This window comes from Amphiura filiformis, chromosome 2 (assembly GCF_039555335.1).
Source record: "Amphiura filiformis chromosome 2, Afil_fr2py, whole genome shotgun sequence".
Classification (NCBI taxonomy): Eukaryota; Metazoa; Echinodermata; class Ophiuroidea; order Amphilepidida; family Amphiuridae; genus Amphiura; species Amphiura filiformis.
The window spans coordinates 7,123,701-7,141,436 of record NC_092629.1 but is presented as its reverse complement, the minus strand read 5'-3'; the positions used below and the strand labels follow the sequence as shown (position 1 = coordinate 7,141,436).

General features: G+C 37.0%; 1 protein-coding gene across 1 annotated transcript in view; it reads left to right on the top strand.

Moving 5' to 3' along the window:
• Nucleotides 1-2,061: 2,061 nt before the first annotated feature.
• LOC140145829 (telomerase protein component 1-like) overlaps nucleotides 2,062-17,736 on the top strand; it is a 52,232-nt gene continuing 36,557 nt past the window's right edge. The window contains exons 1-6 of the mRNA XM_072167510.1: nucleotides 2,062-2,256; nucleotides 6,408-6,727; nucleotides 7,678-7,746; nucleotides 14,210-14,316; nucleotides 16,297-16,430; nucleotides 16,889-17,019. Of these exons, the coding sequence (XP_072023611.1) occupies nucleotides 6,506-6,727; nucleotides 7,678-7,746; nucleotides 14,210-14,316; nucleotides 16,297-16,430; nucleotides 16,889-17,019 (663 nt within the window). The 5' untranslated portion in view covers nucleotides 2,062-2,256; nucleotides 6,408-6,505. The remainder of the gene's footprint in view (nucleotides 2,257-6,407; nucleotides 6,728-7,677; nucleotides 7,747-14,209; nucleotides 14,317-16,296; nucleotides 16,431-16,888; nucleotides 17,020-17,736) is intronic.

Sequence of the window (17,736 nt, the reverse complement as noted above, 5' to 3'; positions counted from 1 at the left end):
TAAAGCAAGGTTGTGTATTAAGCCCGATGTTTTTCAACATTTATCTTAGTGATCTTCCTTCAATCTTTAATAACGACTGCGATCCTGTCATGTTAAATAATTCAAATCTCAATTGTCTTATGTATGCTGATGATTTGGTTCTCATGTCAAAGAGTGCACTTGGTTTACAAAATGCTCTCAATAATTTGAATGAATATTGTACAAAATGGAAGTTAAAAGTTAACATAGATAAAACCAAAATTATGATCTTTAATAAAGGTGGTCGTGTTTTATCAAATTATTCTTTTACTTATGGTAATAAAATGATTCAACTTTGTGCCGAGTATAGCTATTTGGGCATTATCTTTACTCCGTCAGGTAAATTCACGAAGGCTATTAACCTTCTTTATGACAAGGCAAACAAAGCATTCTATAAAATTCGTGAAAATTTATATAATAGCTCTAGTAAGTGTAGTTTTAAGTTATTTCTTTCTCTTTTGAGACCAATTATTTGTTATGGTTGCGAAGTTTGGTCTCCATTTTTATTGAAGAGTTTAAAGAATGATAACTTTATTAATATATGTGATAAAGTTTGTGGTGAATCTCTTCATATTAAACTTTGTAAGATGATATTGGGAGTCCATCGTAAAGCTTCTAATCATGCAGTTAGAGGCGAGTTAGGAAGTTATCCCTTATTATTATTTATGCTTAGTTTATCTGTAAAGTACTGGTGGAAATTGAATAATGATTGTATGTTAGGAAACTCATCTCTTGTTATTAAGGCACTTCTTAATGATAGAAAGTTAAATAGTAATAACTACTTTACTTGGTCTAATGGTATAAAAAGTATTTGTACTTTGATTGGTAAAAGTGAGATATGGGAAAAACCTAATATTTTAAAAAAGACAACGGTTTTTGATATTGTCAATTCTGGCTTAAAAGTTGTTTATGATTCTAATTGGTTTTCATATATATCTAACTCTAGTTCCAAGCTTAGAACTTACTGTAAATATAAAACATCTTTTGAGCATGAAAATTATTTGCTCTTTTTTAATCGTGCTTCATGTTCAGCTTTTACCAAAATTCGTATCAGTGCCCATTGTCTCATGATTGAAAAGGGTAGATATTCAGTTCCTAAAACTCCTCCTGAAAATAGGATCTGTCAAGCATGTAATCTCTTGGAAGTTGAGGATGAATTTCACTTTCTTATGCGGTGTAAGCTTTATGATGAACTTCGGGAAGAACTTATCCAGAATGTATCTGAGACTCTTGTTATTGACAATATTTCTGATAATGAACTTTTCATAACTTTAATGAGTGCTAATGAATATGATATTGTTAAAGATGTTGTAAGTTTCATGTCTAAAGCTTATACTATTCGTAGTAATGATATGTAAATTCATAACACACATTTGTGGTCTCGGGGCCCACTCAGGTCAAACTATTTGTTTGAAAGTAAAACATCTTTAGGACCGACGAACGTTAGATTGTCTCAAACTGGATGTGTTGGAGACTATCCATATCAATGGTGTTGTACGCATGTGTATTGGGTCAATTTCTTGCTCTCGTACTGGCTCATATATATCGTGCATTTTTATATATAATTTTTCGTATTTCATGACTTGATAGACCTTTAAAAAAAAAAATTTAGTGTACACAGTTAATCTTGATATGTATTGTATATGTTTTTGTTCTGTGTAATTGACTACACCTTTATATTTGGTATTTGTCAATAAAATCTGAATCTGAATCCTCCTGTGAAAAAATTTGAAGAATAGAAGGCTGACGTTGCGCCAAGTGTATAATTAGGCCTATTTAATGATAAAATGAACTACCACTAAATGTTCTTGTCAGTGCTGCAGTGCAAAACTTATATAGTTACATTGTAAATTGGAACCGACACCAATTTTTTTCAGGAATACTTGTTTATACGGTTTCAGAGATTGCCGGGTTTTTACTCAACCGTACCCCCTCATTAGTGCATCTGTTGCCATGCAGGGTATCTTAATACTTTGCTGATACCCAAAATGTTTCACACGATGACTCATGCGTTATGGAGCAATTACAACAACGTGAACATCGTTAATTGATTGCAGGGCAATCAGCGTTCAACAGGTGCATTAGTGCGCCGCTCGTACAAATACACTTCAGGCCTGTACAAATACGATGTACAGTGTAAAGTACATGTGTGTTGTTGGCATAATTTATGTTGCTATTGGAAACGAATGACAACGATTTGTTAAATTATGGCGACTCTAAATATGCATTGATCAAGGGGTATGTATTATTTTAACCGTGATATTTTATCTTGTTAAAGTTCTGTGGTGTAAAAACTGGGTGAGTTGAATTGAACAAGTCGAAAATCAGAAAAAATAGGTAAGCTTACGACTTTGTGCCAATGCAATGTCATGAATGCCATCATGGTCATGTAATAAATAATAATAATATTTATTTCAATTGTCATAAATTATAAAAATGAAAAAACACTAAAAGCAATTTAAATGACAATCCTGGAAAGAAGAAACAGACTATAAAACAGTCCAATTCCAAACACAAATGTGTTCTTCTTCTCTCCTGAATGACCTGATTAATATTGCTCCCAAAGTATTAAAAAAGGCTATAGTTAATTTTTTATTACTTCCATGGTCGGAGCTGTGCATATCGCGTACACGAGCGTAAACACACAGCGTAAACACAACAAGATGGTTTACCCATTTGTCGTCGGCTCGTATAAAGGGGAGGAGACCTTGCCACTTCTACGCTACGCGATCGCCGATCACAGTGCGTACGTAGTTGTAGTAACTACAAATTTCGAACGTTTGTGGACTTGTTCTCAAGTTGTAGATACTCCCGAAGGGTGCCTCCAGCAGTGGCGTGCGCAAAGGGGGGGGGGGGCAGGGGGGCACATTCCCCCCACTTTTGTTGGTCATTCGGGGAAAATGCTAAAACCGCACCTTACACACCTAAATCAGACTCCATTTGGGGGAAATGAACAACCTGGCCACCCCCCACTTTAAATGTGCTGCGCACGCCACTGGCCTACAGAGTTTTATTTTGGCAAGTTTGCATTAGTATGTCTAGAAAAATACAAACTTTAGAAACCACTGATGTATGTCATATATTGCTCAACTTATTCTATGCATCAGCTTTTGTCCAAAGAAATATTTAAAAGATGATTTTTGAGTGATTTTTATGAGCAGCGAAAAAGACCACTCCATGACTATGTGCGTGTGAATATGGTGATGAATGCATGCTAACTCAGCGGGGACACAGACACGTAGAGTTCCAATTATTGGAACTAGTGCGACGCCAACCACGGAAGAAAATTAACTGGAACTTAGAATGTGTGTAGCTTCAAGATTGGTCTGAAGCCTTTACATTCGAGGCTGGAGTCCAGCAAAGGCTAAAGCTATCAAAATTTACTTGGAAATCAATTAAGCATGACACCTGTCATGTAAAGCAATGGAGTTCGGAAGTAAACACTGCTGATCACAAAGGGTGATCGCATCAAAAATTTTGTTAAAATTGCACTTTAACTCAATTTTAGACCAGGCCGCGACAAATTTTATTTTTTAGCTTGCCCGATCGGGCAGGCAATATCCAAAAATGGTTGCCCGAAATTGCCCGAAATTAACCCATATTCCCAGCAACAATTGTCGACAAAGTCACATACCGTACTCATCAATCATGCAGTGCAGTGCATAGTACCATGGTACCGTAAGTGTGCCGAATTTGGCAGTTTCATTCTTACGGAAATCCAATACTTTTCTCAGTTAAGTTGATAAATAAATGAGTATTCATGAAATGCATAAAAAATGAACATTTCATTCAATTATTTCACTGTTTGTCTCTTACATGTGGAAAATAATGTGTATTTTATGTGAAATTTTGTCAGTAAAGTCACGGCGATTTACGTATTTCGCCAACCACTAGTACATCTCAATCATATGCAAATACATGGCCAGCTGATTTCATTGACGTCATGATATTTGCACGAAACAGGTTCTACAATTGGCCAAACTTCCAATTGATACGTCACGTAACGGCATGATGTTCATTAGCATATATACATGTATATGTCTGCAAGTCTGGTGTGGGATACGAGTGCCTAGCGAAATTTGAGTTCCATTTCAAGAAGTTTTCTACTTTGTTTTGATGTTTTTTTACTTCTGTGAACACGCCAAGTTGGACAGAAATACTCCCATTTTAAATCATCAAGCTTTAATTGGTTTAAATTTAGACTTGCCCGATCGGGCACAGCTCTTCAGAGTTTTAATTGCCCGACATAAAATGTGATTGCCCCGGGCTATCGGACAGGCGATTTGTCGCAGCCTGTTTTAGACGTTTCAAAATAGGTATGGTAACCTTTGTTTATCATCCAAATTTAAACATCAACAAATATGTGTTGCAAAACATAATAATAATAATAATAACACTTTTATTAAGCGCACTTCACAGTGCGCTTTACAATACAATTATGACAATGATGATCTACCAAAACATGATAGCTTTGGACTAGCCTCGAATGGATATGATCTATCGTGTACAAATTTGAAGCTAGAGTTCTCGAATAAGATTAAGCAAATTATGATGCAAAATACAGTATGGCCTTATAGTCTCACTCGAGAACTCCAGCTTCAAATTTGCAATTGATAGTTCATGAGTTATTCATTCGAGGCTAGAATCCTAAGCGAAAAATGTATCATTTTTCGGTTTCGCATTGACATTTTTTGAAACGCATGTTAAATATTTAAATTTCTATTTTAAATTTGGATGAATCATGATCATGTAGAGCAAGCGGCAATTTGAGCAACATATTTGATGCGATCCCCAATCTGATCAGCTGTGTTTACTTCTGAACTACCATTGCAAATACATACAGAACTATATCTGATGTGCTTCATCAATTATAGTTCTACTAGATTTCAATAGCTTTGGACTCTACCTTGAATGTGAAGCTATCAGTGAGCAAATTCGAAAGCTAGACTTCTTGTCTTGTATACAAGTGTAATAAATAAAAGTGTAATAAATAAAATAAATAAATATAAGCTCAGTCATGTCAGTTGTAATTTTGTGTCATGTTATTTGCATATTTTGAATATAATAAGCTTATTTTCCAGCTTATTTGCATATTTTGCCTGAAATTCCAATGAATGCAAAAACAAATATTTGTATCATGTTCTTTGTACATTATGAATCTGCAATAATTATGAGCTCTTGGGGGGTAAAATTTTCAAATGGCTTGCCAAAAATTGCTTACCCCCCTTTCGGGATGCCAAAAAATTGAACAAAACTTTGCCCCTCCCTTGCACATTCCAAATTTTTGGGTTCCCAATTTACAAACTTAAAATGGTCTAGATAAATATGATGTGAGCATAGCGTTTGTAGTGTTTTTCCTTTTTAGAGTGTGTTATTACTCTACTTGAAATGCACAACAATGTTTAATTGTGGGATTCTATGCAACAAATTCTGCTTAACCTATTCAATACATCAAAAATAATTTAAACAAAATTAAATCGAAATCATTCTTGTTAACAATCGCCCAAGCCTACTCGCATCCAGGATTCCCTAACCTAAAATAAACCAGAAAATCCCAGCCTTATAAATTGAAATATTGTAATTGACCCAACCCTGATGAAGACACCTAATTGACCCAACCCTGATTGACCTCAACCCTGATTGATCCCAACCCTAATTTACCCCAACCCTGATTGACCCCAACCATTATTGACCCAACCCTAATTGACCCAATCCTGATTGACCCCAAACCTAATTGACCATAACCCATCATGATTGACCCAACCCTGATTGACCCCAACCATTATTGACCCCAATCCTGATTGACCCCAACCCTGATTGACCCAACCTTAATTGACCCAACCCTGATTTACCCCAATCCTGATTAACTCCAACCCACCCTGACTGATCCCAGCCCACCCTGACTGACCCCAACCCTGACTGACCCCAACCCTGATTGATCCCAACCCTGATTGACCCCAACCCTGATTGACCCAACCCTAATTGACCCAACCCTGATTTACCCCAATCCTGATTAACTCCAACCCACCCTGACTGACCCCAACCCACCCTGACTGACCCCAACCCTGATTGACCCCAACCCTAATTGACCCCAACCCTAATTGACCCCAACCCTGATTGACCCCAACACTAATTGACCCCAACCCTGATTGACCCCAACCCTGATTGACCCCAACCCTGATTGACCCCAAACTTGATTAACCCCAACCCTGATTGACCCCAACCCTGATTAACCCCAACCCTGATTGACCCCAACCCTGATTGACCCAACCCAGATTGACCCCAAACCTAATTGACCCAAACCCACCCATATTGACCCCAAACTTGATGAAAATATGAGAATCAACAATTTATTAAAAATGTTCTATTATTTTGTGCTTGCTTAACAGAAAACAACACACATAGAACCAGCATATAGCAGGTCATTTTAACTTCAAGTGGACTATCAACCAAATTAATCAAAGTATTCAATCAATCAATAAAGACAATGGGTTGTGGAGGGTCTCGTTCCCTGGCTGTCCCCAGCGGTCCATCAGACTACAAGTACATGGTACAACAAACCTGGGATGAAGTGTCAAAGACTATTGATGGCAAAGGCAAAAACAATAAGAAATTGATCATCAAGAGATCAGGATGGAAGACCGTCAGGGTTTTTGTGTCATCAACTTTTAAAGACTTCCATGCAGAGAGGGAGATTCTTGTCAAGGAGGTAAGATTGAATGTAACATTTGTACTGTAAAAACTCGACAGCATATGTGCTTACTATCGAGTGGGCTTGATAACATGAAATTGTACCGAAGTCCGGCGCTTTACCAACTGAGCTACTGGGGTTGAGACACAAATTTGCAGGTTAACTTGTTCGTATATAACAATGTGTATCGATGATTTGCTCAAAACCCTTTACACTTTTGTGGATGGGGCACTTCATGTTTGCATGTTTTGAAAGCGCTATAGTAAGCACATATGTGACCATCCAGCACAACTGAGCCCTGAAGTCGCCAATCATCATTTTTGAGATATTCAACCAAAATATTCTGCTTGAAATTAGCTTTAAAATAAAACAGTCAATAAATCCTTTGTTTCCTATTGTTTATTGTTAAGTTCAATGGAGCATATCTCAATAGTGGCACTGGCGACATCCGGGCTCAGTTGTGGTGGATGGTCACATATATATGCTAACTATCAAGATTTTATGGTAGTAGAAATTTTCTTTTGAATGAACACAGCTGCCAACAGCATGACGGTTGTCTACATGCACTGTGTGATGAACGCCCACGTGTGCGTAACGCTGAAGTGAATCCACAATCATGCCAACTCATGTGTGATTGGTTAGTATTTACATTATTGTATCCAAGGAAGTGTGCTTGTGTTGTATTTTGAAATATATGCAACATACAATCATGATCTAATCGCGTACATCTGTTAGCAGCTGTGTTCATTCAAATGAGGTGGGGGACTTGCATCATAGAACCATTTAGGCCAAAAAATTGTTTACTTGTCCGCCTCGTCTGTCTGTCTGTTTGTCCCAAACGTTCTGACCAAAAAACTTTGTTTGATAACAAAATTGTTTAAATTTTCCCCATCCCCCCATATCAAAAAGAAATCTACGCCAATTAACTCAAACCACAATTTGACATGTTTTGTACGTTTTAATGGCAGGTGTTTCCTGATTTACGACAGTGGTGTGAAAACAGACGTCTGTATTTGGTGGACTGTGATCTCAGATGGGTAAGCAATAGGCTATTCCAGTTAAAATCCATACACCCCCTATGCAAGACATGATCTTAATCTCCCACACAGGGAGTGTAGATTTCAAATGGAGTCATCCATTCAGTGTCATCTGCTCCAAAATGGGTTATTCCAGTTGAAATCCGTACACCCCCTGTGGAAGACATGATATTAAATCTCCCACACAGAGGGTGTAGACTTCAAATGGATTCACCCATTCAGGTAATAGCAAGCCTCAAAATACTTTTTAATTTTTGGGGCTAGCCCCTGTAATTTAACTTTCGGGAGCTACTTTCATGATTTCGGGAGCTAAATAACCTAAATTCCCATTAACTTTGAGGGGGCACCTCACATGTAAATGTGGTATGGGTATGTGCGGCGGTCAAGGGTCCCCTTTTCAGGCTCTCCGGCAGTTCCTTAAGACCCGCATTTGGATCATGTTCCAGTTCTTTGAGCCTCAAATTCTGACAATTGTAGCTCATTAGCCGAAATTTGGAAAATTTTCGAAATTTGTAGCTCCAAAGCCTATAATTTGGCTCAATTTTAGTTCACAAGACCCATCAAAATGTTGAAATCAGTGGCGAACTCCTATGGGCTCTGGGGCGCCTCGGGCACTGGGCTAAGGGGGCACCCATCAGACCTGGATACCCTTTCGACATGATAATACTTTGTTATAGGAAAGAAGTGGAAACCTTTACCCACCATGCATAGAATTATACTCTTCATTTGGGTGCCCCCTTCAACACAAAATTTTTGCACGCTTCGCGCGCATTGCACATAAATTGTCGTTTGAAAGACCAAAACTCAACTTGATTATACCAAGTTTGTAAGCACATTTTTGCGCGTCCTCACCACTGGTATTGTGTATTCTTTCCTCTGGGCGCCACAACCCCTAGCTACGTCACTACAGCTAGTGACGAATCTTCAAAAGTAAAGACATTGGAGAAGATGAAAACATTTTTTTTATTAAAGGTGAACCTCATTGAAAATAAAGTTATATATCAATGGAAAGCTTATGATGTCAGGAAGCAGAAAAGAATATTTTTTATTTGCCTAACGTACCAGGCTAGACAAAATCTCCATGCAAAGATTGGATATTGGCACCCCTAAATTACAAAACGAAATCGTTCAAATTGGGCGCTTTCGTTGATGACGTCAGCACGAGAAAACTCAGTTCCTTCCGGGTTTGATTGTAAACACAATGTCCATGCATTAATGTGGCATGCATCGGGCCAATGTACGAATTAAGTCATTGTCAACTTACTTTACATGAAAAATATCTTCAATAAAATAAGTATAACATGAAGGAAACATCATGATCAAATCAAGAATGAAGTTCCTGAATAAAGTGTGTGATAAAAATGGAAAAAGTGCTGGCCGGGGTGATTTGGGATAGGCCAAGCCATCCACGATATGCATAGGGAATATTACAGTAAAGCACGAAGAGCTAAGATTCGGCCAAGAACCGAATGAAAACAGATTGCAAAAAATAACTGCTAGTGCTACCAGTTCAGATTGTCACACCAAGTTGAGATAAACTTATCACAATGAGAAAATGAAGGAATAGAATAAGGTACATGTACAGGATTTTTTAATTATAGCTTTACAACCGGTCATGTATGATAGGCGAACTCGTAGATACATCCCGGGAGATACATACGGGATGAACTCAGTGGCCGTCGCCGAGTGTTCAGTATCCGCGACTGTACTGTACTTGCAGACAAAATGACCGACTTGATATTCACATTCTGATATTTCCAACTTATTGCTACTTCATCAGCAAAATTTATTCCTGTAAATGTTCCAAATATCAAGGAACGATTGATCAAATCAGCTAATATACAGAGAAGTGCTCCCGGAAGACGAAGGCTAGCGCTGTTTGGGCATATCCGCCTCGCAAACATCAGCTCCTGCAATTTCTTCAGTATTTCGCTACTACCATCATCCATACAACAATTACATGGATGTTTTTAGGGCTACACCGATTGTGCTATCATCAAGAACTGTGACAGAAATGACAATATTATAATTTAGATTTCAGAATTCCATCAAATAACGGTCTACCAAGCCTAAATTGTATTTATAAAGTATTTGTTTCTTTCAATTGTCAATTCATGGAAAGAATATTTTCAATAATGAATGATATCCGACCGGGAATGATCACGGCGCTAGATATGAAAAACCTTTTTATGAGCTGGATTTAATGAAATCTTTTTTGATTACTGCAAGACAATATTTTTTGAAATCAGATATTTTAAAATGAATCAAGAACAGGGAATGTCACTTGATAAGCAAGTATTTAATTTGATGCTTATTATTATGCCATGACCTGTCACCGGTCTCAGCAAGCATTTGCGCATGGAATTGATCACAGCGCGAAATTCGAACTCAATAACCCAATTATACCCAGCCAGTTTCGACTGATTTTGTCCAAAATTTACGGGAAATTTATGTGTTGACAATAATTCTATTATTTGCAACTTGAATATTCCTCTAATTTCAAGCTTAATTGCGAAAATGCATACAAAAGCAGACTTGATCACACCTGCTGCAACACACACCGCACCGCAAGTGCTATACCGGAGGACGAACTTGGCGACTCGCTGTGTTTGCGCATATCCACCTTGGTCGGGTAAATGCTATTTCTTCAGCAGTAATTTACGCATCGTGTTCGGTATAAATCCATGAAACATTCTGTTTCACTTTTTCAGTACCGTACACTGATTGTACTATCATTAAAGAATCGTGACACAAGTGACAATATTTCAATTTTATTCAGATTTCAGAATTCCATCTACTAAGCCTCAATTGTACTTATTTTATAATAAAGTATGTTTCTTTCAATCGTATGATTGCGTGGAAAGAATGTATTTACCGCAATGCGCTAAATACATGTATGAAAACCTTTATGGGCTGGATTTGATGAAATCGGCGGGTTTTTTTATTAATTTTTTGATTACTGCAAGATGATATTTTTAAATATCAGATATTTTCAAATGAATCAAGAATAGAAATGTCACAAACAAGTATGTAATTTGTTTTTCGATCATGTTTATTCAGTCCATGACATGAGCGGTAGCAGCAAGATTGCGCATGGAATTGATCCCAGCGCGAAATTCAAACTCAATTACCCAATTATACCCAGCGAGTTATGACTGATTTTGTCAAAAATTTACGGAAAATTTATGTGCTGACAATAATTCTATTATTTCTAATATATATAGAAGGAACCAGCAACTTGAAGATTCCTCTAATTTCAAGCTTTATTGTGAAAATCAGACTTGCCGGGCAGCTTGCAAAGTACAGGAAGGAAGTCTTGTTTACATGTTTCCGAGTAGGATCACGTGATCACGAACCCTGAGCTCACGCCACGAGCATTCTCAAGGTCATAGACGATTGATTTGGGTGCTTTTGGGCGCCTTTAAAAAGACCAAAAATTCATTCATTTTTTAATTTTTCAGCTTTATTGGCCATCAAAAAAATCGGAAAAAATAATTGTTAGTATCCTGACATCATAAGCTTTCCATTGATATATAACTTTATTTTCAATGAGGTTCACCTTTAACATGAAGTTCATTGAAACATGAAATAAATTTGATCTGAGACACTATTTGTAAGTTAATATTCGGTAGGTCTATGGCTTTCAATACCAAAATTGATTAGCTCTACATCATGCACACATAGTCCGTCGAGTAGGACCTGTTTTTTCTTAGTTGGCAACTATATACTCAAGACTCTGATCGCTCAAGAAAGATTAACTGCGAAAGTCCACTAACTGCCCCACCCGGAAAAAAAATCGGGCGGCGCTGTACGGTCACTGGACTTTCGCGATTCGTCTTTCTTGCGCCATGTGAGATAGTGATCATAGTCTGAGCTGAGCATAGTCTGGTAACTAAGCAAATAGGTCCTACACCAGTGGCATAACGACCGGGGCAAAGAGGGCGCGTGCCCTGGGCGCCCCTACCCAATTACCCAATTCTGCGCCCCCTCCAACGAATGAAAGTCACATTTTTTACGCGCATTTCACCACAAAATCATTTAAAAGATCAATTAAAGACCGATATTCAACTTCATTATGACCAAAATTAATGCGTGATTGGCCATATTTGTGCACATTTTCAAGAATTAGTGAGGGGCGCCATTATATATGTATCCTTAGCCCTGGGCGCCACAACCCCTAGCTACGCCACTCTCCTACAGGTCGGAGTATGCACATCCTTGGTCAGGGGCACCCGATCTACTTTCGCCCGGGCACCCTGGCCCAAAGTTACGCCACTGGTTGAAATTTCAGTTCATCAAGCCCCAATTTTGCTCCAAATCAGTTCTTAGTTCTCAAAGTTCCCCTACCAAAATTTCAGTTGAGTAATTTTTAATTTAGGTATAGGTCAACATGATTTTTAAATTTTTCTCCTAAAGTAGCCCAATTATGCTAATAAATTGGGTTTGATAACCCTGAGCAATGAGTACAACCCATGCAGCACAAATGACACTATTTAGGCATAGTTTCTTGTTACAATGGCAACAGTATGTACACATTATCATGTGTGCAGAGAATTATGTACTATTATAATTTTTACTTCGATGATCATGTTGAATACTGGCACAAGTTCTTGTTTGGGAATTTGTAATGAATGTTAAATTTTTGACCACCAAAAATGTTGGGTTACTAATAGAAAGGTTGTAATTTATTGATTATTGGCTTGAATCACCTGCAACCTTATGCAATTTTAATTGATTTGTTGTGGTAAACAAATTATACAAATAAACTGACCTGGTATTAAAGGTGGCTACATGCAGGGTTGATAAACCCGCGATTTGGTAGCCCAATTAGGCGTAATTTTGAAAAAAATTCTACGACTTGTGACAATTTCCTGTCCCATAGACACCGATGGTTAAGAAAAAAATTGGGTGACTTTTCAACATTGGCTGTCGCGACTTCCGATAGTTTCCTGCCCCATAGAAACCAATGGTATAGAGAAAAGTCGCCCAATTTCGATTATTTGACCCGCGATTTGGGCTGAAATTTTTTGGCAACCCTGGCTGCATGAATGGTCCAATTATTGTAACACACAATGTTTTCCAAATGCAGTCCAATATCTTTAAGAGAAATCCTCGTTCTGGCCAAAAGCAGACCTTTAATTTACCCTCTCTACAATTTCTGAATTTTGGAGACTGTAGACATATTTTACAGAAAGTTCATGATTTGGGGTACATTTATCTAAAGTTTGAAATTTTTAGCCTAATTTTGCTATTTTTATAGACAAATCAGACCTTTTGCCAATTTATAGGGGGGGGGGTTGCATTACACAACCTCGTTACGGGCCTGGTCATACACCTTGAATTAATAAATAAGAATTACTAGTTAATAATAAGCAATAATAGAGAATAATGCTGAACATCAAGGGCACTGACCATGTCAGTAATGAAAGGATCTATAAAATCACCAACATGCACTGAGCCTCTATTACCAACTCTGTCAAGTCACAAGAACTGTGATTCCTGGGACATATCCTGAGGATGCAGGAAGATGAACTATGCTGAAGATAAGCTCTTTACACCCCATTGCATGATAAAAGAAGACCTAAAAGGCAAAGAACATCCTACTTGTCTTATGTGCAAAAAGTGTTAGGGGAGTTTGACAACTTTTTACTGCCAGATGCCATTACCTTCAAATTGTAGTATATAGAGAAACTTTGTAGTCACCTGCTTAAGGGTAGACGAGATATTGTTGGTCGAAGCAACCTAAAATTCGATTTTCGTTATCTAGATCAATATATTATTGAAAAATAACACCTTGATGTTTTGCAAAAGTTCATTCTACAAATCGTATACTTTGCAAACTTGCTTAATTTATTGTTGTTAATGAGTTATGTACGTTTTACAAAAGTGTTGTTGTTTCAGCCCTCTTTACAACGTAACTCAAGAACCGCAGCAGCACATATAAAAGTATATCTGTGATATTTTAATTCTTCTAAACACTCACTATGAATTGAGCAATGCAGTTTTTGCCAAAGCTCACAACCATTCGTAAGATGCTGTGAACTACCAAATCACAACAGTTTAAACTAATTAATAACCTTAATGAAATGAATGAATAAGCAAACATTTGATTATAATGTAATCTGAGTGCTGAAATATGCACTTTATAACATAAAGTACTAACTGATGACTGAAAAAAATGCATGTAACTTAATTACTTAATTAAAATTATGTTTTGCTCCAGTACCTACTCTACTCATTTGTAAAAGGAGCTTTTTCTATTAGCGTTTCATGGAAAATGAATTCTAGCAAATAAGCTGTAATGCATGTCCAAGTTTGTGAAAATACTATACCCACTGGCAATGAGCTCAAAAGGAATTTGTGTAAAAAAATATGATCCCCCACATTTATTTGGGATCGCCTTCCATAGTAAATGGCATTCCGTAATAATTGTATTCATATTGTGCTTGTTTATTTCATTCAGGGTGTTCCTAAGGACACAACATCAGAAGAGACATTGCGGATGTGTCTGGGGGAAATAGATCGCTGTTATCAGGATAATGTTATGCCATTCTTCCTCAATCTAACAAGGTATGTATAGCAATCTAACAAGGTAATATAGCTGATATACTTTTCAGTGAAATTGAGATTTTGTACTGATTTTTGTAGCTAGCAAGCCAGGCTTTATGCTGGCAAAACCCTTGTTTGCCTATCTGCAACAATAAACCCACAGTAACTTGATTTTCAAAAGTGAAATGACCAAACCTGGTATCTAATATAAATTTAACCCAAGTTTCTCAAATCTTTCAGATTACAATAAATTCATTTTTGTAATGTCAGATGGCAACCATTGTTGCAGGGTAGCAAAATTTGCAAATGAAATTCTCACACTTCGTCAATCTATTGTGTACACTAAGGGATAAATAAATTGTTATTATTTAGCTGTCTCCTCATGTACACGTCAACATCATGCTTGCTTCTACCATGTTGCGCATTTGCGGCTTCTTGCATTTATTTTGTTCTTCTGGTCTAGGCCTAAAAGCATGATGGGCGTTCGATGAGGCTTCAGCTAACATTTCCTTGTGTTTGTTTATTTTTTTAAATGTATATGCATGTTATTGTTTTAAAAAAACCTTGACTATATTTAAATGTATTATTATTTTCTATTTATATGTATTATTTATGTGCTATATTTTTATATTGTATATTATTGTTTTGTCACTCATAAGCCAGAATTGGCTGGTCTCTATGTGAGAGTGTGACGTTAATAAAGATTAAACTAACTAACTAACTAACTATAAAGGATAAGATAAGATATAGTACGAAGTTACGAGAATTTGTCATTACACATTTCAACCAATGTCGAAAGGAATGTTATTTTACATATTGTGCAAAAACCTTGTATCTCCAAACATCAAAATTTGAAACTCCATTTTTGTGTCTTTCTTTGTGTTTGGAGTTATTGTAGTCATGACTGTAGCAAAGCGCATACAAAACATCGTTTCTTGACAGGAAGGAAGTCTGCTATAGTGTTAACATTTTAAGACAGCAATGTTTTTTGCCCTCCTGAACATTTCACTTTTTTGAGATACGAGGTCTTGTCATAATACAGCGACAATATGTCTGGAAGAAATCAATGTAAGTTAATGTTAGCAAATATCAATTTTTTACTCATTGGTACCCCTGTGAATGTCAAGTCCACAACTTGGGTACTTAGCCCACATTTGATGCATTCCAGAGCAAGTTGTTTATGTGACATAATGCGCAACACAAGGTTCATTACCACAGCGCACAGTGTAATTTACCCATTACCAACTTCAAAGTAACGCGCCATATTGCCTTAGCTCCAAAGCTGCAGCACCCATATGTATCCAACAGTCAAATATGTTGAAAAATCCCTCATGAACTTTCATGTTCATTTGTTCAAATTATTGTTAAATTATTCAAATGCTTATATTTACCCCATAACGTATTTGAGATTAAACATTGACTTTGTTTTATATTTTACACCCTGCTACGATTGGCAGCAGTACTGGTGTTTATGCATGCAGGTTGTTATTAACAGAATCCATGCGTGCATAGCTGACCCCGTTCCTACACACCCCCACACAGCGGCCATGCGAAAGATGGATTTTTAATGTCACAAAAAACAAGAGATCCGCCAAATTTGCAACGGATCCGCCTCACAAGCTTCAGCGCATTCAATGCTACGATAATACACGATGTTAATTTGAGATAGACATTGCCATTCATACACACAAAAATTTAATATTTGCAATTAAAGACTGGTGTTTTTGAACGATTTTGAATTTTATCAATGAAAATGCAGCGATGACGTCATGGGGTTAACGATTTTCCAACTACTGATTGGTTGATTGAGTCACTGTCAGTGATCTTTGCATGCACGGTACGGTCCGTATGGAATGATGTAAAATACACCGTGCGGCACATTTGCCAGGACATTTGAGTAGGCCCAGCCATATCATTGCAGATGCAGTATTATATTTAGGAAATTTTACACAGGGCAAATTACCGTATTGTAATTTCTTAACTTTATTTCTTGTTTCATAGTGAGCGTTGTGGTTGGATCCCCACTCACCAAGATGTACCTCAGTCTTTAGCAAGGGAATACCGCTGGGTACAAGGTCTGTCTGTTACAGAGATGGAAATATTACATGGGGCTTACCGCATTGAAAATCCAAACTGTAAGTACCGGTACACATTATGTGGCACAATCTGATCCAAACAGTCCAAAGATGCAGCCAGGTGGAGGGGGTAGGGTAACTTTCAATTTGACAAGAATATTAAAAAAAAGATTGAAAATCTGAAATATTTGGACTTCTGGATGGAAATCATCAACCACAAAGTTTATTATGCGTAACATTTCAATGTTATATTATGATTCCTGAAGTGTATGATTTAAAGTTTATTGTACATGCACAGACATGTTCCTTCTCTATGTTCTTGAATGTATTGACTAAAATTTCTCACACAGAACATTTAACAACAATTTACAACCAAACACCATATGCTTTTGGACACATGGGCCTGGCGCTAACCTGCATTTTGGGGTGTAGGACCTCTGATAATAAACCCTTGCAACAAGAATTTTGATGACAGGCGTGTAATATATATATGGTTTTTTTTCTTTCCTTTCATACAGCTCTCTTCATGATCAGGAATTCATCCTTCTTAAGCTCACTACCTGCTGAGAATAAGGATGATTTTGTGGATCCTAACCCTATTGCAGCACATAAACTGGAACATCTGAAAAACATGCTGAAATCTAAACTGGTAGGCTTATTAATAATTATAATTACTACATACATACATATAGGTGACACGATCTGGTCCATGGGGGGCAAAGGCGGCAAATTTGAAACTGAGATAAAGGTAAAATACAATAAAATACATAAGAAAATAGACATCAAAAATTTCATAACTTTAGAACCAAGTATGTTAGGCCTTTGGTGTTTTCAGTAAATGATAGCCTATTGTATGTGTAATGTAATAATTACAGTAACACAATTTTCAAAATGCCTCCTTTGGGCCCCATGGACCAGATCGTGTCACATATACATGTGTACAATATGGGTCTTATAAAGCACCTTTACAAACTACAGCCAAGATTGGAATAGAAACAAACAAAAATACAAAAAGAAAGGAAAAATTACATTACAAAATTTACATTACAAAATCGCTGGTCATATATATTTGTCATCCTAATCATTAACCTTTTTTAACCAGTCAGTAGCACAATAGGGCTACTCACATGCTATAATGGCAAATTTTCTGCATTTAGGTCACTTTTTCTTTGAAAAAAGATGGGTCTTTCAAAGAAGGGGAGCGTAAGAGTAAATATGGTATGGCACTCATAATTCAGTTTTGAGTGGTTTTGTACATGTATAAAGAACATGACTTTAATAAAGATTTAAACTGTACACAAGAGAGATCTTTACAGCAGCAATATGTTTGAGATCTTTAGGTTTTAGATGGTATTTATGTGTAATG